The sequence below is a fragment of the Vombatus ursinus genome, unplaced genomic scaffold (genome assembly GCF_900497805.2).
Source record: "Vombatus ursinus unplaced genomic scaffold, bare-nosed wombat genome assembly UNPS02000580.1, whole genome shotgun sequence".
Taxonomy (NCBI): Eukaryota; Metazoa; Chordata; class Mammalia; order Diprotodontia; family Vombatidae; genus Vombatus; species Vombatus ursinus.
The window spans coordinates 30977254-31000114 of NW_020940358.1; the positions used below are offsets into that span (position 1 = coordinate 30977254).

General features: G+C 41.3%; 1 protein-coding gene and 1 pseudogene across 2 annotated transcripts in view; one reads left to right on the forward strand and one right to left on the reverse strand.

The window, feature by feature from the left end:
- Positions 1-686: 686 nt before the first annotated feature.
- SCARA3 (scavenger receptor class A member 3) overlaps positions 687-22861 on the reverse strand; it is a 61697-nt gene continuing 39522 nt past the window's right edge. For both annotated transcript variants that reach the window (XM_027852388.1, XM_027852379.1), the window contains one exon: positions 687-3219. In XM_027852388.1, the coding sequence (XP_027708189.1) occupies positions 2768-3219 (452 nt within the window). In that variant the 3' untranslated portion in view covers positions 687-2767. The remainder of the gene's footprint in view (positions 3220-22861) is intronic.
- On the forward strand, positions 18936-19511 carry LOC114036031 (annotated as a pseudogene).

The window sequence follows — 22861 nt, forward strand, 5'->3', positions numbered from 1 at the left end:
CCCCTCCTGAGTGTCAGTTTCCTCATCTGTAAAATGGAGAGGATAGACAGGATACACTCTAAAATCACTCTAGTTTTAAATTTATGATCCTCGGGAAATTATTGCCCATACTGTTGAATTGGAACTTAGCCCATATTTTAAATAATATGAGATAATCTGTGTAAAGCACTTTGCAAAACTTGAAGTACTATATAAATGCTATTATTGTTATTGTTTTCTTTTTATCTTTGGGCATCTTTTTATATATATGTTCTCTCCAGCTTTATCTTCTAACCCCCCCAAACTAGGCCATAAAGACCTCCCAGATAAGGACTGCATCCTCTACCTTCCTAATCCACTGGACAAGCACCATGTTGTCCATAAAGGAGCCACTCAGTGAATGATTGTTGACTGATGGATGGACCAGAGTGTCTAGAAACAGAGACTCCATATGGGATGGACCTATCTTGGACTGATTCCTCTAGGTTCTATCAGAGCAGCACCTCTATGGAAGAGAGGTACAGATATGAAACTCTATATGGAGTTAGAAGTATCTGATTTCTCCATGTTCCACCAGAGCAGCACCTCCCTGGAAGAGAGGTCTACACATGGATACTCTATGTGGGATGGATGTATCTGTGGGTGATTCCTCTATATTCTACCAAAATGGCACCTCCTTGGAAGAAAGGTCAGGAAGCCCATCTCCCTCAGGTAGGTATCTCTTTATTGATCCAGTAATACAATGTTTTGTGATATAGGTAGATACAAGGGTTACACAGCAGCAATGGGGGAAGATGCAAACCAGTTGCATATTAATTGGAACAAAGACAATAAAATTAAGATGCCACTTCAGGCCCCAGCAAGTAGTACAAGGGCTCTGTTCCAGATCAATCAGTCTGGTAGCAAAGACCCTAACCCCCTCTTTCCTAAAGTCTGGGATTGTGATTCTGCAGAAATAGGAAGAAAGTGGCTTTGGTGCTTCCCACAGCCCAGAGAGTGTCATAGCTTTGGGAATCTTGATCCTTTTACAAGGAATTTCTTGATACTTCCCTCCAGCAGTGCCTCCTGGAAGCTGAGGGTGGTGGAACTGGAGGGATAGTCAGTAGGTCCTTGGGAAACAAGAGGGTCAAACACTGTACTCACTTGAGGGCCCTGCCCTTGATTTTAATGGTGAGTCCTGCCCACTACTAGTACGATCTTGTCCCTCTTCACTGGATTGGCCAGGGGCGATTTTTAGTCCTGGATCAGGGAGCAGAAAGGCACTACTTGTGGGATCACTGTAAATATGTGTACAGGATGAGCAGCTGTTCAGTGTATGCTAGGGCCAGGTGAACCTAGTGTGGTGGAAGCAGGGCTCTGGTTAGCAGGGGGTACCTGCGGCTGCCTGGTACATCCACCATGATGACAATGAGCTCTCATTCAGGTAACAGAGAGGGCCAGCCTCAGGGTTAGATGCGAAATTGTGTGTGTGTGGGGGGGGGGGTGGGGACTCTCTGAATGAAGAGCTATCTTCCCAAAGCACCCAAACATGAGCATGTTTAACTGGGACAGTCCTCTTCAGTTTGCTTTCCCTACCTCATCCCAACATCAGTGGCCTTCTCCACCCATTTTCGCCAATGTACTTTAAGCAGTTTTCAAAAACTAGAAGATGCAGAGCTGGTGCTGATCTGTGTTAGTGAAGGGAGTTGTGTCATGGGGAGTTTCCTGCACCAATAAAATTACAGTTCTAGCTCCAAAACCAAACTTTAGGGTGTACTTTCAATTGCTGCATTTTCTCTCTAAAGTGAAGACATTCTTCCACATCAATTCCCACTGGGCTGCCACATGCCCCAAGAGGAGGTGGGGAGGTAAAGGGTCTTTTAAAAAGGCCCCTTGCTTTCAGTTGAAACCAGAGACAGGACCCTGAGGATGGCATGGCCATTTCTTTCTACTCCAGTCAGGAAGAGCATTTCTCTCTGAAGTCATTCCTCTAAAGGTTTCTGAGTCACCTCCAATACGGTACAGTCCAAACCAAGAAGCATTTTTGATGATCAAATAGACCTACTCTCTAATGGTTTCCATAAGCAGGAAGTTCCTTTTTGTCTCTTCCTTCCTTGACACGTCAAGTACATAGTTGGCCCTAGCCATGTTGAATATGATGGGGGAATAAGAGAATATTTGCTATACCAGTAATGATACTAGCTCCACACCCTCTCCTGGGCAGTCACTACCAGATTTATGCACTAACTCCCACATGGTAATTTGCTCAAGTCCCATCGGCATGGGCATCCCCAGACCCATCTGCCCTCCTCATGGCCTGCACTTTCACCCTCCCAAGGCTAGTCCAGTTAGACTCCCTGTTCAGTGGAGAAAGGCTTTATGGGAAAGAAGAACAGTAAGAAGGGTGTTGCTGCTTCTTTATCATCAATCACCACCACAGTCATCACCATGATCATGACCACCACAACCACCACTACCACCTTAATCATCATCCCCATCACCATCTTCCCCCTAAGAACTAAAAAGTTTAGTCCCATTAATTTAGGACTGGGGACTACGGCAGCAGCCTTTGGGGACAAGGATAGGTAGGGTTCTAGGATCCCTATTGGGACTAGCCAAGGCAGCAAGCAGAAAGTCCTTCGAAAGCTGGATATGGACAGGTCAGATCCAGGAGGAATCCTAGTGGAGCTGAAGGAGGCACGGTTGTCTTTGGAGAGATGCTTCTTCCTTGACAGGGCCCTGGGCTGCTTTGGGCAGTCCCTTTCCCCAGAACTGTTGTGTGGCAGCATTTCTAGGAAGTGGACTCTTTTCAGTAGGGGCTCTGGTTTCCTGGTAGCCCTGGAGGCCCCGGAAGACCTGGGGGACCCTGTATGCCAGGCTCGCCCTTTGGGCCCATGGGCCCAACCTGGCCTGGTGACCCTGTCTTCCCAGCGATCCCTGGCTTGCCCTGGGGTCCTGGTGGACCTGGAGAACCTGGGGGTCCCTCTGGCCCCTGGGGTCCCATATCACCCTTGGGGCCTGGCTGTCCTTTCAGTCCTGCTGATCCAAAGCTGCCTTTAGATCCTTTCAGGCCTGGGAAGCCTTTGAGGCCACTGGGTCCCCTTTCACCTGCTGGCCCTGTTTTACCAGGCTGACCCTGAGGGCCCTGAGGGCCAGGGGGGCCCATAGTGCCATTGTCTCCTTTGGGACCCCTGCTCCCATAGGGTCCCTTTGCGCCCACGTCGCCTTTGAGTCCTCTTGGTCCTGGAGGTCCAGGGATGCCTAGGATTGGAAGAAAAGGGGAGGTCAAGACATCAGACTTTGCTTAATATTATAAAGAATGTAGAATGTGACATCTAGAAGATGCCTAGGAGATCATCTAGTCCAACTGTCCCATTTTACAGATGAGGAAACTGAGGCCCAGAATGGTGAGGGTTTACCCAACCGTGCTGGTACCCCAGCTATCATCATGACATGCTATCCTGTTGCTTCCACTGTTGATATTGCTTGCTAGTCTACCCTTCCCCTCTGATCTGGACCTTTACCTCTAGCTCCCACTCACCTGATTGGTGAGGATTCATCATATGGTCCCAGCCTCATGCCCGATTCCACTGCACCACACCTATCTTCCTACTGGGCCACCTCCCCTCCCCTCTGCTCTCAGGTCCACATTTAGCTTTGCAAACACTAATCAAATCAACAATCTGTCATTCCTGGAAAGAGAGTATCGATTGACCTATTAAGCTACTCGCCATCCCTGTGACTTCCCAAACCAAAACACCCCTCCCTGGCTACCACTTCTCTATCCATGTTGTTTTCTTCTGTTAGAATATAAGCTCCTTGAGGGCAGGAGTTGTTTTTGCTTTTGTCTTTGTATCCCCCGTGTTTAGCACTATGCTCAGCACATGGTAAGAACTTAACAAATATTGGGAAAGACTAACATGGATCGACACAAAATGAAACGAACAGAGCGAGGAAGACATTGTACACAGTAACAGCAATGTCATATAATGATCAACTGTGAATGACTTAGCTATTCGCAGCAATACAATGATCCAAGACAATCCCAAGTGACACATGGTGAAAACTGCTATCCACCTCCAGAGAAAGAACTCATGTTGTATGAATACAGACTGAAGCATGCTATTTTTCACTTTCTTTCTTTTTCTATTTTTGTTCAAATCTTCTTGCACAAAATGACTAATATGGAAATGTTTTATGTGATTGCACATGTATAACCTATATCAGATTGCTTACTGTCTCAGGGAGGGGGAAAGGAAGAAGGGAGGGAAGGATAGAATTTGGAACTCAAAACTTAAAGAAAATGAATGTTAAAAATTGTACATGTAATTGGGGAAAATAAAACATTATTAAAAGTTAAAAAAAAGAACTTAACAAATACTTTATCTTTTATTGATCTATGAAATGACTTGCCTAGGGTCATGGAGGCAGGGAGTTGTAAAATCAGACTAAGAACTCAAGTTTTTCTGACTTTAGTCTATAATAATAATAATAATAATAACAATAATAACATTTATATAGTACTTTAAGGAATGTAACATACTTTATGTAGATTACCTCATTTGAACTTCATGACAACACTGTGACGTCAGCACTATTATTATTTCCATTTTACAGATGAGGAAACTGAGGTTGAGAGTGAGAAATTGACTTGTCCAGGGTCATACAGCTAGAAAGCATCTGAGGGAGGATTTGAACTTGGTTCTTTCTGATGCCAAGTCAGCCACTCTGATCCTTAGCATTTGTTCTACTAGTTTCTTTGGTACTTTTCCATGAATAACATCTTCCCCCTCACCCTCACATATTAGTATTTTATTTTTTCCAATTACATGTAAAGATAGCTTTCAGCATTCACTTTTATGAGATTTTGAGTTCTAATTTTTTTTCCCTTCTTCCCTGTCTCCCTCCCCAGGATGGCATGCAATCTGATAGAGGCTATGCATGTACAATCATATTAAACATATTTTCACATTACTCATGTTGTGAAAGAAGAATCAGAATAAAAGGGAAAAACTATGAGAAAGAAAAGAAAAGAGAGAAAATAGTATACTTTGATCTGCATTCAGACTCTGTAGTTCTTTCTCTGTATGTGGATAGCATTTTTCATCTTGAGTCTCTTGGAATTGTCTTAGATCCTTGTATTACTGAGAAGAGTAAAGTCTATCAAAGTTGATCATTGTATAATGTTGCTGTTACTGTGTACAATGTTCTCCTGGTTCTACTCACTTCACTTAGCATCATTCCATACAAGTCTTTACAGGTTTTTCTGAAGTCCGCTTGCTCATAATTTCTTACAGCACAACAGTATTCCATTACATTCATATACCACAATTTGTTCAGCTATACCCCAATTGATGGATATCTCTTCAATTTCTAATTCTTTGCCACCACAAAAAGAGCTGCTACAAATATTTTTGTACATGTGGGTCCTTTTCCCATTTTTGTGATCTCTTTGGGATACAGCCCTAGATATTGCTGGGTCAAAGGGTATGCACAGTTTTATAGCTCTTTGGCCATAGTTCCAAATTGTTCTATGATTAACATCTTATTTACATCTATCAACAAAAGGTGGGTTGGCCTCACCATACTGCTTTCTGTAAAGGTTCTTTTACAGACCATTCTTGTGGTCAACTGTATCCCATCCTTTCTGAACACACATACACGGCAGAGGACAAACTATTCCTTTGAACTGGAGAACAAAGGAGGGAGTAAGGGTTCTCTGTGGGACCTCAAAGAATGACAGAAAAGCAAAGAGGAAACTAGCAACCAAGAAGACCCATTTATTACTTGCATGGGGGCCTTTTCTTTTTGCTATCTAAGGAATGGGAGATCATGGGATTTAGGGACCTAAGACAACATCTAAGGTTTCTTATTACACATGAACATGTTTTTAAAAGAAAAACATGCAGAATTACAAAGTAGGAAAAATAGGTATAGACTGCTAGAGTCAGAGAACCTGGGTTCAAATTTTGGCTCTGATACCACCTGAGTGACCTTGGGCAAGTCACTTTACCTTTATGGGTCTCAGATTCTTCATTTGTAAAATGAGGGGGTTGGACTATAGGGTCTCTAAGGTAAACTTTAGCTCTAAATCTATGATCCTTAAGCATCTTAGAAACCAGACAATCTAATGATCCAACTCAGTGAGGTCAAACTCAATAGAAACTTGGGGCTGCTAAGCCATACACAAGGATCCCTGAGGGCTGCTGCATATTGACTTAGAAAACCACATATTAATATTATTTATGATTTACTATATTTTTATTTATTTTGTCAAATATTTCACAATTCCATTTTAATCTGGTTTAGCCCAACTCTGGAGTCCTGTGGATGAACTGGAGGCATATTTGACAGCTCTTATCTAACCCATTTGTTTTACAAAAGGCGAAATAGAAACAAAGAGATGTTTGGTGATGCCCATGGTCACCAACTGTTCCGTCCAATACTCTCATTTTTTACAGGTGAGGAAAATTGCCTCTACCATATTCTTCTGTATTATATATTTCCCATATATGTATGTACATATTAATTGTTTATTTGCACTCCAGATCTTCTGACTCCAAAATTGAAAGCTCTTTTTATGGCTTCAGGTCCCCCTGAAACCTTCCCCTGCCCATCCCAATGCTCAGAGAGCACTTCCTTTTAACTCCCTTAGAACTCATCTTCTCTATGATTCTCATGGCCCTCAGCCCAGCTTTCCTTGTGACATCACTAATATTTTTGTGTTTATGTTCTGTCTCTCCAGCTAGAACAGGATAAGTTCTGTGTCCTGTACTCCTTGTACTTCAGAGCTTAGTGCAATGACCCATGCACATTTTAAAAAATTGGACCTGTGACCCACCATGAGGGCCTGTGGGAATGAGGACAGAAGCTAAGGGCCCAGGGTATAGGGGATAGGGTAGTGTGAGTCTTCTGATGTCATTGTATACATGTATTAAAAAGGGAAGAGGTATAGCTTTGAGAGAAGGCGTCATTGGTCAGATGGAGAAGGAAGAGGGGTAGCTGAGCCAAGAAACCACGGCAAAAATTTTTTCGAGTGGGGAAGGTAGTAGGAGAAGGAATTTTCATAAATAGGCATGTGAGGTTTGGGGATATTCAGGCTCCTTGGTCCTAGGAGCCAAACATAGGTGACATAGAGCAGGAACATGAGGACCACATAGAAGAAGGCAAAGCAACCCAGGTTGGGAGAGAGTGCAATGGATTGGGACCCTCCTCACCACCTCACTTCAGAACCTCCATTGTGGTACAGAGACCCTGTGTGGTACCCTGGAGGAGGTCCAAGGAAAAGCACAATGCCAATGTCAATGAATAATTCACCAAACCAGTTAGCAGAATCAACATTGCATTTGACCATGATTGTGAAAGAGATGGGAAATGTGAACAACAATCTTACAATTTATGGAGATTAAACTCCATTTCACTATAATCCTTGAGACTTAATGCAAATGTTTTTAGGATTTCAATAGAAAACAATGAGGGCGGAATTAAAGAGTACTTAGAAACTTAAGGTAGATGTTGACTATCTTTTAGCAGACCTGCTTCTCAAAAGTACTCGGACAAAACTTTGTCAACAGAATTGAACCTATAAAAATAACTAATATTTTTTGCTTAGAAATTTTTTCCAATTTTCCAGTTTTATGTTTTAAATAAAATACTCCATAAGTCTCCCCCCCCCCCCCCCCAATTGGATCTATGATTTCACTGATATGTGGAGGCTTGCAGTAAGGAACCTCTCTGTACCAATGCACACTCAGTTAATGAGTATTTGTTAAATGCTTCCCATGTGCCAGGCACTGTGCCAACTGCTGGGAATATAAAAGAGACAAAAGATAGTCCCTGCCCTCAAGGAACTTACAGTCTAATGAGGGAGACAATAAGCAGACAAATAGATACAAATAAGCTAAAATTATATACACATACATATAAACATATATAGTTAGGAAATAATTAATTATGGCAGGGAAGGTACTAGAATTAAGAGGAGCTGGGAAAGGCTTTCTGTAGAAGGTAGGATTGAGTTAGGACTTAAAGGGAGCCAGGGAAGCCAGCAGGTAGAGATTATGTGGGAGAGCATATATCAGACGTAGGGGACAACTAGAGAAAATACCCAGAAGGGAGAGATGGAGTGTCTTATTTGTTGAATCAGGAGACCAGTGTTACTGGATTGAAGAAAAAGTGGCAGGGATCAAGGTGTAGGGGGACTGGAAAGGTAGAAGGGGCCTAGGTTATGAAGGGCTTTGAAGGCTAGGCCCACTCTCCCTTCTCACGTATGCTTTATAACAGAATTATGAAAGGGTGGACCTAGAAGACTGTAGTCAATTCTCCTCGTTTTACATATGGAAGGCCCAGAGGCCCAGAGAGGTTACACATGTAAGGAGTATCAAAACCAGGATTCAAACCCAGGTCCTTTGACTGTAGACTCAAAGCTCTGGCCATGATGTGATATTGCTACTTACAGAGACTTAGCCTTCAGCGAGAAGGGCCGCCTGGGAACTCTGGAGAGTTTTAAGCTCCCTGGAAGTTACCGTAAGCCAGCCTAGTCCTCACCAGAGCCCTTCCCAACCCACCTCATAACTTGTCTGATTTTTCAGATTCTAGCAACGCTCCCTCTAGCTCCACCCTTTGTCCTCCCTCCAGCCTCCACCCCTCACCCTCCTTCCCCCACACCCCCATTACCTCTCCTGGAGTGAGTCATTCTAAGTGGAACAGAGAGGCTGTAAGTGTTGCTCTATTATGATCTAAACCAGGAATCAGAGCCCAGTCTCTACCCCACTAGAGCCAACCAAAACTTCAGATCCCAGTTTCTTGCCACTTCCATCCCTAGCCTTCCCCGCCCAGCCTCTCCCCCTCCACTAGAAGATGTTGTCATATATTGACTCACTCAGATGTATCAATAACAGAGAATAGAATTCCCTGTGTGCTTCTAGGTTGTCTGGGGGAGGGAGGCTGAGGACGGCAGCTACGGGGCTTTTGAAACACCAACAAACCGAGAAGCTTCGCCCTGGCCCATTTTCCATGATAAATCCCCACAGTGGGATAGCAGCAAAAACAACACGGCTCCCTGAAGCGCTGCCCAAGGGCCATGGCTCTGGAACTGGAGTTGTTTGTAACCTGGCTCTGCTCAGGTTTGCCAAAGCATAAGTATCATTCTGGGGCTAGAGCACTGGTCTGGTGAGTGGTGGTGGAAGGGACATTGGGATTAGGAGTCAGAAGGACTTCTGGGGCCTAGTTCTGATTCTGTCGCCAACTATTGCATCTGCTGCCAGATGTGGACCTCAGTTTCCTATCTATAACACGGAGGGGCTGGTTCAGAGGAAGATGGAAAGACTCATTTGAATGGATGCAGAGTGAAGTAAGCAGAACCAAGGAAACAATATAGTCACAGTGACCACAACAAAGTAAAAGGCAAGAAGGAGAAAACAAAGCTAATCTTGTATCATTATAATGCCCACACTTGATATTAGAATACAACCTGTAACCAAGGGCTCCACCAGGTCCCTGGGCTTAACATGGCCTGGCTCCCATCCTGGGACCTTGACTTAATAGGGCAATTTTCTTTCTTTAATTTTCATCTCTTGAATTATTAGTGAGTTTGAACATTGTTTTAAGGGATAACTAATAATTTTTCCCCTTTTGAAATTATTCACATCCTTTGACCTTTTTATTCATTGTATAATGCCATACTCATACTTTTAAAAAATATAAATCTATCAATCTATCCATCCATCCATCCGTCCATCTGTCTATATCTTTGTTTCAATGATCAAGCATTTGATTTTTCTACCTATCTTCCTCCAACTATTGAAAAAGGAAAATAGCAATAGCTAGAATTTATATAAGACTTTAAAGTTTGCAAAGCACTTTACAAATATCTCATTTCTTTTCCTTACAACACTCCTGGGAGGTAGGTATTGTTATTTCTACCCCCTTTTTACAGATGAGAAAACTGAGGTAGACAGAGGTGAAGTGATAGAAAGAAAATGTATGTGTCCTGCATATTTATCTATTATCTCTCCCAGAAGGTGGTTAATGTTCTTCATCATTGATCTCTGGAATCCTAGTTGATCACTTAATTGATCAAGAGTTCTCAAGTTTTTCAGATTTTTTTTTTCAGATTCATTTTTTATAATACTCTTTCTCTTGTCTACTTTCCCAGTAGGTATCAAAGTCTTCTACTGAGCAACAGAATAAAAAGATCCCATTTATTTTCAACAAAAATGTTTTTATGTTTTCATAGCTTATGTTTTTATAGACCTATCCCACTTAACATTAATCAATTTTACAAAAACATGATGTTAAGCCAAAATATTACCCAGGACAGTTAGCTGCAAAAGGCACAATATTATTAATGTCCTAAATTGATTTCATTGTCCAAGTGATGTTACACCAAGACTTGATGACTTTACAATAGGCTTTGGTTACAACGCATTAACAATGTTATTGCAAAGCCAAGTGGCCGGTGCATCCTAATTCAGGGTGTGCCTGTCTGTGTGCTTGGCGGTTTTCAAAGTACTTTCACTTACTGCATCTCATTTGTAGAAAGTAACAGAACCAGCATTAGAGGCCAGGTCTTCTGACTCCAGAATCAGAATGTTTTTCATTACACACCCTGCCTTTATGTGAAATGCTCTTCACAATGATTAGGGTAATGATCTGCACCCAGGAGGAGCTTAATAAATGTTCGTTTGAATAATAATAATAAATAATAATGATGATAATAACAATAGTTTGTATAACGTCTGTTGTGGAGCTCACTGATTCCCAACTGTATTCAAGCCACAACACTGCACCAAACACACAGAGAGGAGAGGGGTGTGCAACAATGTGGGAGCAACCCAACCCTCAACCTCAACAGGCTCTAAATCTTTACTAGCTGTGTGATTCTGGGTAAGCCCCACAGCTTCTCTCAATCTGAGTTTCCACATCCATAAAATGGGGGTAATAATAGCACTTACCTCACAAGATTTTTGTGAGGGGACCAAATGAATTAATATAGATAATGTGCTTTTCAAAGCTTAAAGCACTATGTAAATGGGAGCTATTATTAGGTAGAGAGGAGATCCTCTTCATTGGCCCAGGAACTTATAAGGCCAATCTTATCAACATTTAATCATGTAATCATGGTCCCCTTATAGTGTCATAAGAACTTCTTGGAGCCAAAAAGCAGCTGCTCAGTTTAACTGTGAAACTTTAGCACCTTTGTTATAAACAGCCCAAAGTTTGTTTTAAATCTCTGAAAGTATTTTTGAAGTGGAGTCAGTTCTTCTCGAAGTCTGTTTTTATGTGTATTTGAAACAATTTTGGGCTTTTAAAAACTGGCTTTGGGACTAGAGGCACCCTCCCAGCTCTAAAAGTCTATAACTTTGATGCTATGAAGTAACTTATTTTTCCAGGTGGCCTCCTTTCTGCTCTCGATTACCCTGTTTATTTACTTGTACACAATCTTTTGAAAGGACTTTCTCTTTGCAGCAACAGTGAGGCTCTTGGCTATCGTATTGAATCAGCTGAGTTGCCAGGTCTTTTCCTGCCTACCTGTCTTACTGTAAGTAAGCACACTCATTTTGTGTGACAACTGTTGCTACTGAGAGCTGGGGAGGCATTTGTGGCCCCAGTCATTAGCACAGTGCCTGGTACCTAGTAGGTGCTTAATAAATGCTTGTTGATTGCTTGATAGCAGTTAGAACCTGTCAATGCGTATACTAGTTTGAGGAATTCTCATTGAATCTTCTAACCAGGGCAGCATCATTGAAGGTTTTTGAGCCCAAGAGTGAGAAGGGACCTTAGAGGTTGCCCATTGAGAGGGTACCCCTAAACCCTGAGAAAGGGAATGTATCTGAACTCTGAGGATCCAAGGTCACAGTGCTGGGGGAAAGGGGTAGGAGAGTGAGCTCAGAAACTCTATATAAGTCTTACACTTATACCAGCTGCTGTTGGTGTCATTTTTTCCTTATTCCTCCCCTCCTCAGAAACCGCCCCCCCCCATCCCCAATGGCAGTACTCTGTCTATCTTGGATATCATACAGATGGCGTTGATACTACCTGCAAGGAAAAAGAAGCTCATTCTCTGTCTTTCTCTGAAGTGTGCATGGGGCTGATTTTAAAGATTTCTTTCTCGGTTCAGGAGATGCCCTTCTCTGGTGCTCCACATGCCAGCCACAAAGCATAGCATTCTAGGACATTGTACGTAGCAGGAAGCCCTGGGTATAAGTCAGCACTTCTAGCAGTTTGTGACTAGCTGGGCCTCAGGGAGGAAGTTCTCGACTATAATTAAGCTGGTAGAAAGAGGGGTTAGGAATGTGACTAGAAGTTGATCATTCACCATAGCTTGAAACCCCTCGTGGAGCCTTTCTCACCACAGAAACCCCAATTGTTTCCAAATTATAGGGAATAGGCATCAGGTCAGGAAGGGTAGGGAGGGGTTAAGACTAACATTAGCTCACCAGTTCTGGGAAAAAGGGGAGAAGGAGGATTGCATGGGGGTATCAACAGGGCATAAGGGAATTCAGAGCACAGAAGCGAAGGGTGCCGTCAAGAATTGTCAACGTCAGGAGGCAGGGAAAGAAGTGAACAGAAAACACATGAGTCCTAGCAGGCCCCTTAATTACTAAGGAAGAGTCAGGAAGTCAGAAGTTATAATTAAGTAATTCATGCCCATTAAGTTCAGTCCACAAACGACTTCAAGTCTGGGAAAAGCGGGTGGTCTATATGGCTGAAACTAGGGGGTGGGAGGTTAGGCAGGGACTACTCTGAGCCCCAAGCCCCCTAGGCTGCTGGGACAGAGATTAAGAGGCCAGGGAACACCAACGGGGCACATACAACAAATGAACATCAAGGCAGTGCCTCTTGGATGGTGTGGAATCGTGGAAAGATAGTGGAGCCACTAGATCGACTTACTTCTGGTTTTATCAGTGACTAGCAGAGACCTTGGCCAAGTCATATTACTGTCCTTAAAGCACTTCATGGTCCACCCAAACTGGCCTTCTTGCTCTTCCTCACTCATGACACTGGATTTCTCGTCTCCGAGCCTTTGCGTAGGCCTCTGTGCTATCTCCTCACCTCTGCCTGTTGGAATTCCTAGCCTCCTTCAACGCCACCTCCTACATAAAGCCTTTCCTGATCCTTCCAGCAACTAGTGCCTCTCCTTTCAAATTGGTTTTTGTTTATTTTGTATATATTTTTTATTTATTTATATGTGAACATGTTGTTTCCCCGGATAGGATATAAGCTCTTTGAAGGCAGGAACTGATTTGTTTTTTCTATATCCATTGGTAGATAATCAGGTTTTAGGTGGAGGCCCCAGGGCAAAGAATTCCAGGAGCTTTGGTTCAATGGAAATATTTTGACTAGATTTGGAGTTCAAATACTTCCTCTGCCTCGTACTACCTTCATGACACTGGACAAATCACTTCATCTCTCTGGGCCTCAGTTTCTTCAACTGGAAAATGAGCGGGTTGACCTTGATGTCTAAGGTCATTTCCAGCTCTTAGTCACGGTATGACTAGGAGTGCTGTCAGTCCCTTTCTTGACAAGGGAATGCAGTGGATTCTTTGTAATTTAAAGAGAAACTACCAGCTGACATGGAGGAAAGGAAGGAGGCCTTGTATCCCATTCCATTTGGGGCCTTTCAGTTAGCCTCTTTACAGTAAAAATATTATATGTGGATTGTATTTAAAGTTCACCCGTATTTTTCAACTACAGAGTTGCAGTTTTTCCCAAAGAAGAGCAGCATTCATATTTACTTGGACCTCTGCTTTCCTGCCCTTATACAAACATTGAAGTTGCATTTTCAAAGATTTATGCACGTAAGTAAGTCACTCCTACCACAATCTGAAAGTTCTAGTTGCATAAAAGCCAACAGGACTTTTGGGGGAGTTTTCTTTATTTTTTTCTATGAATCTAGAATGTAAGATTAAAAGCAGCAACTACAGGATTTTAAGGGCAGACTTTTTATGTACCTCAGTCTGGTTTCACTCTGTCCTCTGCCTTCTAGGTGCCTTATATTTACCTAGACTTAGAGTTTTTCATTTTTATTGTGGAATAATAAAAAACATTAAAGATCCAGAATATGAATAGAATTTGTGTGAATTCATGACCGCTACCAGGGCACATCACTTAACCTCTATGTGACTCAGTTCCCCCACCTGTAAAATGAGGAGTTGATCTATATTAGAGGTGTCAAATATGCAACCCACATTGTGGCCCAAAGCAGATTAAAATATAATTGGGAAATACTTAACAAAATAAATAAAAATCCAATAAAACATGGAGAATATTACATTTTTAAACCTAAGTTAATACACAGCCTGCAGGAATCCTTATGTGCAGATTAGTGGCTCCCATTTCTGTTTGATGGTCCAGGTGACCTCTAGAGGCAGCTAGGTGGTGCAGAAAGTAGACTGCTAGACTTGGAGTCAAGTAGAGCATGTGACTTTGAGCTAGTCATTTAATCTCTTTGGGTCTCAGTCTCCTCAATGGTATGGAAAAAGGGTGATCTGGGGAATCCCTAATTTTCTAGACTGTGGCACCTCCCTTGGTTCTGGACATGAACTCTGGAATCAACACAACTTGCTTAGTCATGGGGCCCAATCAGAAGTTGCTATATCATCCCAGCCAGAACGCATATCTAGCTCCATAGGAGGTGTCACACTGGTTGCATAGCCTCCAACACTTAATCATTGTGTGACCCTTCTTTCCTAGTTCTGTTTCTATTCGCCTGATTGCTCCTTCTCAGTCTTCTTTGATGGCTCATGATCCATATCATGCTCCCTGACTCTGGAGGTTCTCTAAGTTTCTGTCCCAATCCCTCTTCTTTTCTCCATCTACATTTTTCTCTCAATAATCTCATTGGTTCCCATGAGTTTATCTCTATTCTCTCTCTCTCTCTCTCTCTCTCTCTCTCTCTCTCTCTCTCCCTCTCTCTCTCTCTCTCTCTCTCTCTCTCACATACACACACATAACATCTAGCTCCCCTCTCCCTCAAGCTTCAGACCTACATCACCATATACCAATTGGATGTCCTGCAAACATCCCTAACTCAATATATCCAAAATTGATCTCATTAGCTTTATCCCCAAATCCTATCCTCTTCTAAAAATTCTGTATTTCTATCAAAAACATCACCATCCTTCCAGTCTCCAAAGTGTGTAACCATAGCATTATCCTCAACTCCTCATTCTCTCTGACCCCAATTATGCAATTATGTACCAAATCTTGTCATTTTGACCTCCACAACATTTCTCAAATCCAACCCTTTCTCTGTATTCACACAGCCACCACCTTAGTTCAAACCCTCATCTTCGACTATCCAGATTATTGCAACAGCCTCTTAATTGGTATCCCTGCCTCAAATCTCTCACCACCATGCAAGTCCATCCTATATAAAGTAGCTAAAGTAATTTTCCTTAAATGCAGATGTGACCATCTGACTTCCTTACTCAATCAACTCCAGGAGGTTTCCATTACCTCTTGGGTAAAATCTAAACTCTTCTTTTAAAGCTCTTTCCAGTTTGGCCTGACCTGATCTTTCCAGCCTGATCTAACATTGCTCCCCCTCCCACGGTCTGTTATCTGACCAAACTGGTCTTTTATCTTCCATCTCCCAGGCTTTTCCTTGGTTGTCACCCATGCTTGGACTGTATTCTGTTCTTCTTTACCTCCTAGGATGCCTCTATTCCTGTGAGGTGCAACTCAAACGATATCTTCTATATCAGCTTTTTGATTCCCCCACCTGCTAGTGCCCACCCTCCCAAACTACCTTATACTAACCACTTTGTGTGTGTGTGGTATACATATACATATTTTTGTATGTATTGTCTTCCATTTTATAATATAAGTGCCTTGTGAGTAGGGATTGTTTCATTCTTTGTATTTGTATTAGTGCAGTGCCTGACACATAGCAGGCATTTACTAAATACTTATTGATCAATTGATTCAGAGACAGAATATTGTGAGCAAGAAATAGCAAATAGAAAAGTCTGGCTGAGACAGAGTCTGTGAAGGGGAATTGTGCATAATAAGACTGAAAAGATAGGTTGAAACCTGATTGTGAAGGGCTTTAACTTCTAAAGAAAGGAATTTGTATTTTATGACTTTAAGTGCATGCCTGGTGATGGGTATGTCTATTGGGTGAGGACCAACATAGCTACGTTTTGGAAGGCTTATCACCAGGCCAAGGAATTTCTCAACCACAACTTGAGAAGACCATTTACTCAGACATAAAATAGTGACCATCAGTACTAGTGTTAGGAGCAGCCACAGCTTGGGTATCATAAATCCTTGAAGTCTTGAAATAGAAGATTTTGACATTAGAAGACATTTGACATTTTGACATTTGGGCCCAGATGGGAGTATTCTGGGAGCAGCCCCACTTGCTAATTTAAGAATAAGTTGAGATAATGCCTTCCTCAGCAGGAAGACAGGGAAAGAAACATTCAAGGCAGATTTGCTGTAAAGAGAAGAGGTAAATCACCTCCCAAAGAATTTCATTCTGGGGTGAGTGGGGGAGGAAGAGGGAAAAAAGAAGAAAGTAAGAAGTGCACAGCAGAAAACAGCAGAAAACAAAAGAAAACTTACAAGAAAGCAAAGATGGACAGCTCTGAACACAATGTATAGTATTTATTATACAAGCTTTCTTGAAATGGAAATTTATTGCTGTATATCTTGAATTCTCTCAAGTTCTGTGGTGCACATGGCAATGCTTTTTTTTCTTTTCTTATTTTGTATTTAAGTTTTAATATTTAAGTTGATAATGTTTCTTTTTCTTTTCTTATTGTGTTTTTAAGTTTAAAATAAATTAATTAAAAACGAAACCCAAAGAATTTCATTCTGGAAACAGAGGGAGGAGACGTGTAAATATAACAGGCGACCTTGTGCTTTTATATCTGTGGATCCAAGGAAGGTTTGAATATGGCATACCAATAGAGAAGGGTGGGATGATGCTGGTGAACATCGTAAGGAGGGCATATTGTGTAGCCTTAGTGGGTAAGAGGACAGAGTGGTGTACTAGAAAGAATAAAAGACTAGGAATCTGGAAACCTAGGGGCTCATTCCAGTTCTACTGTGAGCTCCCTGTTAATACAGCTCACTTGTTTAGAGCTCCCACTTATTTCTCCATTTTTAAAGTCGGCCTAGAAAACAGAGGTGGGGAACCTGTGGACTTCAAGGCCACATGCGGCCTTGAGGCCCCTGGGCTAGATGCTCCCCAAATTTCCTTCCAGCTTTAACCTTCTATGATCCAATGAGTAGACATATGTGTATAGCTTTAAGCTTAGGATGGCCCCTGATCCAAGTAAGAAGAAAAAGCAGAAGCAACCAAAGGAGCATTCTTTCTATCCCACAACATGAACAATTGGAATAAGTAAGGAGTAGGGACAAACAAGTTCTTGTTTAAGGAGTAAGATTCAAGTGGTTGTTGTTGGAGGCAGAAAGAACAAGGTGGAAAACATCTCTAGTGGTGTGTCTCAGTGCTAAGCACATCTTCTTCAGTGAAAAAAATCAACAATTAGATAAAAGTTACAGAACGAATACTTATTGAGATGACTAATGAGTCAGCAAACAGCATTAGTGGAGGAGGTATACATACAGAGAGTTCTTTACACTGAAGAAATCACAGTTGTGGACTGTTCCCACCATGCCCCCCCCCCCCAAAAGGCATAGGTTTCTAATAGTTTCCTCATCCAGGGGGTTTTCTATGCCCGTGAAGTCACAGATCTTTTTCCTGTCCCTATTAATATACTTCTTCATTCCACAAAAATAAAACAAAATAGGAGGCAGAGCCAAGATGGCAGAGAAAAGGCAGCAACTCACCTAAGCTCTCCTCCAACCCCCTGTGAACACCTTTAAATAATGCCGTAAAACAATTTCTGAAGTGGCAGAACTCACAAAAGGATGGGGAGAAATAATTTTCCAGCCTAAGCCAACTTATGAGGTTGGCAGGAAAGGTCTGCCACACCTGGGTGAGAGTGGAGCACAGATCAGCCCCCAGCAAACCAGGAGCAGGCCTTGGGAGCCATTGAATCAGCAGTGACATTGGCTGCATCTGGAGATCTTAGTCCACAGACAGTAAAGGGGTTGAACAACTGATCAGAATGAAATTATAGGGGTCTGTTTGCTGGCACTGGACACAGGACTCTGTTACTTTGCCCACACTCAGATCTGGGTAGCAGTCCCAGGGTGGAGAGGAGCGCTAGCATACCACAGTTTGAGGCCACAGTGTCGTAGTATCATCCTTGTCACAATTTCAGGGCAGGAAAGAGTGCTTGTGGTCACTCACAGACAAGAGCATAGGCCAGGACAGTAGTATAGACCTCTCCCTAGGTCATACCACCTTGGAAAAACTGAAAACTTATGGGTCCCTAGAAGTATCTCTGAGAACAGTTGCACAAAACCCCTGAAGCCTGGGACAGTGAGCCCTCCACCCTGGAAACAGAGTCCCTCTTTAACAAAGAGCTAAAAGTCAAGAAATTGACAGGAAAAATGAGCAAAGAACAGAAAAAATTCTGATCATAGAAAGTTACTATGGTGACAAAGAAGATCAAAACACACACTCGTAAGAAGATAACAAAGTCAAAGCTCCAACATCCACAGACTCCACAAAAAATGTGAATTTGTCTCAGGCCATGGAAGAGCTCAAAAAAAGAATTTTGAAAATCAAGTAAGAGAGGTAGAAGAAAAATTGAGAAGAGAAATGAGAGTGATACAAGAAAATCATGAAAGAAAGAGTCAGCAGCTTGGTAAAGGAAACACAAAAAAAATACTGAAAAAAATAATACCTTAAAAAAACAGACTAGGCCAGATGGCAAAAGAGGTACAAAAAGCCAATGAGAAGAAGAATGCCTTGAAAAGCAGAATTGGCCAAATGGAGGAAGAGACACAAAAATTCACTGAAGAAAAAAACTCCTTAAACAGTAGAATTGGTCAAATGGAAAAGGAGATACAAAAGCTCACTGATGAAAATAATTCCTGCTCTTACCTTGACCCGTCCTAGGGAATCATTTCAAATGGTGAGGTACTCTCTTGATCCAGAGAACCCCACAAAATCATGCAAGTCAAGGGGTTCAAATCTCCGGGTCCACTTCAAGAACACCTGTGAAACAGCCCAAGCTATCAAGGGCATGCATATCCGAAAAGCTACCAAGTATTTGAAAGATGTCACATTGAAGAAACAATGTGTTCCCTTCAGGCAATATAATGATGGAATTGGCAGGTGTGCCCAGGCTAAGCAGTGGGGTTGGACACAGGGTCGTTGGCCCCAAAAGAGTGCTGAATTTTTGCTGCATATGCTTAAAAATGCAGAGAGTAACACATAACTGAAGGATTTGGATGTGGATTCTCTTGTCATTGAGCATATCCAGGTTAACAAGACTCCTAAAATGCAACGGCATACTTACAGGGCTCATGGTCAAATCAACCCATACATGAGTTCTCCTCGCCATATTGAGATGATACTTACTGAAAAGGAAAAAATTGTTCCTAAACCAGAAGAGGTTGCTCAAAAGAAAAAGATATCCCAGAAGAAACTGAAGAAACAAAAGCTTATGGCATGGGAGTAAATATGACATTAGACTGCAAATAAAAGTGAAGTGAAAACATTAAAAAAAAATTCCTTAAAAATTAGAAGTAAGCAAATAAAAGCTAATGACTTTATGAGAAATCAAGAAACAATAAAACAAAACCAAAAGAATGAAAAAATAGAAGACATCATGAAATACCCCATTGGAAAAACAACTGACCTGGAAAATAGATCCAGGATAGATAATCTTAAAATTATTGGATTACCTGAAAGCCATGATAAAAAAAAGCCTACACATTATCTTTTAAGAAATTGTCAAGGAAAACTGCCCTGATATTCTAGAACCAAAGGGTAAAATCACCTCCTGAAAGAGATCCCAAAATGAAAACTCCCAGGAATATTACAGCCAAATTACAGAGTTCTCAGGTCAGGGAGAGAATATTACAAGCAGCCAGAAAGAAACAATTCAAGTATTGTGTAGCCACAGTCAGGATAACACAAGATTTAGCAGCCTCTACATTAAAGGATCAGAGGGCTTGGAATATGATATTCTGGAGGGCAAAGGAGTTAGGATTACAACCAAGAATCACCTACCCAGCAAAATTGAGTATAATTCTTCAGGGGAAAAGCTGGATATTCACTGAATTAGAGGACTTTTAAGCATTCTTGATGAAAACACCAGAGCTGAATAGAAAATTTGACTTTCAAATATAAGACTCAAGAGAACCATAAAAAAGTAAACAGGAAAGGGAGATCATAAGGGACTTAATAAGGTTAAACTGTTTACATTCCTACATGGGATGATGATACTTGTAACTCACAAAAACTTTCTCATTATTAGGGCAGTTAGGAGTATATGTAGACAGAGGGCATAGATGTGAGTTGAATATGAAGGGATGATATATAAAAAATAAAATTAAAGAGTGAGAAAGAAGATTGCACTGGGAGAAAGGGAAAGGGAGGAGTAGAATGGGGTAAATTATCTCACATAAAAGAGGCAAGAAAAAGCTTTTATAGTGGAGAGGAAGATGGGGGAGGTGGCAGGAGTGAGTGAACCTTACTCTCAGAAAAATTGCCTCAAAGAGGGAATAACATACACACTCAATTGGATATAGAAATCTATTTTACCCTGTAGGAAAGTGGGAGGGGAAGGGTAAGAAAAGAGGTGGGGGAGGTGATAGAGCAGAAGGCAGATTGGGGAAGGTGGCCGTCAGAAGCAGAACACTTTTGAGGAGGGACAGGGTGAAAGGAGAGAGAATAAATGGGGGGAATAGGATGGAGGGAAATACATTTAGCAATCATAAATGTGAAAAAATGTTGAAGCAAGGTCCTCTGATAAAGCCCCATTTCTCAAATATATAGAGAACTGAGTCAAATTTATAGAAATAGGAGCCAATTGATAAATGATCAAGAGATATAAACAGTTTTTAGATGAAGTAATCAAAGCTGTCTATAGCTGTATGAGAAGGTGCTCTAAATAGCTATTGATTGGAGGAAGGCAAATTGAAACAATTCTGAGGTACTACTTCATATCTATTAGATTGACTAATAGGAAAGAAAAAGAATGACAAATGTTGGAGGGGATGGGGGGAAGATAAGACATTAATGCAATGTTGATGGAGTTGTGAACTGATTCAATCATTCTTTAGAGCAATTTGGAACTATGCCCAAAGGCTACAAAATCATGCATACCCTTTGACCTAGCAGTGCCTTTACTAGGTCTAAATCCAAAAAGAGTTTAAAAAAAAAAACAAAAAAGGACCTATAAGTATGGAAATATTTAGAGTAGCTCTTTTCTGGTGGCAGGGAGTTGGAAATTGGGAGGATGTCAATCAATTGGGTAATGGCTAAACAAATTGTACTATGTGATTGTGATGGACTACTATTGTACTATAAGAAATGATGAGCAGGATGCTCTCAGAAAAACCTGGACTTACATGAACTGCTGCAAAGTGAAATGTACTGTGTACTAAGTAACAACAATATTGTAAGATGATCAGCTGTGAATGACTTAGCTATCCTCAGCAATACAATGATCCAAGACAACTCCAAAGGATTTATGATGAAAAATGCTATGCGTCCCCAGCCAAAGAACTGATAGTGTCTGAGTACAGATTGAAGCATACTTTTTTTTAACTTTATTTTTCTTGTCTATGTTTTCTTTTACAACATGACTAGTATGGAAATATATTTTACATGACTACATATGTATAACCTACATCAAATTGCTTGCCTTCTCAATGAGGGAGGTGGGGAACAAGGAAGGGAGAGAATTTGGAACTCAAAGCTTTAAAAACAAATGTTAAAATTGTTTTTACACATAATTGGGGAAAAATAAAATATTAAATAAATTAAAAAAAGAAAATTAAAAACAAAACAAAATCAAGCAAAACAAAAACATCATCAATGTTTACTAAAATCAATGAGTATAATAGTTAAAATTCTTAAAACTCATATAATCATAATTCCAGTTTAAATTTAGTACCAACACCCTGAACTTTGCATGCTGAACTGGGCAGCACCTCCACCTCTTCATTTGAACAGATAAGGAAGCAAAGAATCAGAGCCACAAGGTAAGTTAACAACAGAGCCTGCGTTATAATTTAAGCTAGGTTGACTCTTGGTCACATTAACTCCATGCTGCCCACCCTGAGTTCTATTCTACTATAAGCTTAAAGGAGTAATAATAGTTCTTCCTATACGCCTAGGACTTATAACTTTTTTAAAAAAGTTTTTTTTTTTTTTTAAACCAATCATCTTCTCCTATCATCACAATGGTCTAGATCACCTCTAAGGTTCCTTTGAGTTCTAAATTGTTATGATGCTATTTTCCCCTTTCTCAGAATGATAGAATCTTGTCCTATGACATTAGTAATACAAGTATTGTTAATCCCATTTTACTAATTAAAAAAAGGAAATCCAATAAAATATAACCTTCTTGAGGACAGGGACTATCTTTGTATCCCCAATACTGTCTTGAGCACGTAGTGTCGTTCAGTTGTTTTCAGTCACGTTTGACTCTTGGTGACCCCATTTGGGGTTTTCTTGGCAGAGATACTGGAGTGGTTTGCCATTTCCTTCTCCAGCTCATTTTATAGATGAGGAAACTGAGGCAAACAGGGTTAAGTGACTTGCCCTGGGTCACACAGTAGTAAGGGTCTGATGCCAAATTTGAACTCAGGAAGATGATTCTTCCAGACTCTAGTCTAGTCTACCCACTGTGCCACCTAGCTGTCCTGGGCACATAGTAAGCGCTTTAAAATTGCTTGTTGAATTGAATCAAGTTAAACTGAATCGAATTGAAGCAGACACTTGATATAGTGGACAGAGCACTGGACCTGGAGTCAGGAAGTTGTAACTTCAAATACTCCTACAGACATTTACTAGCGGTGT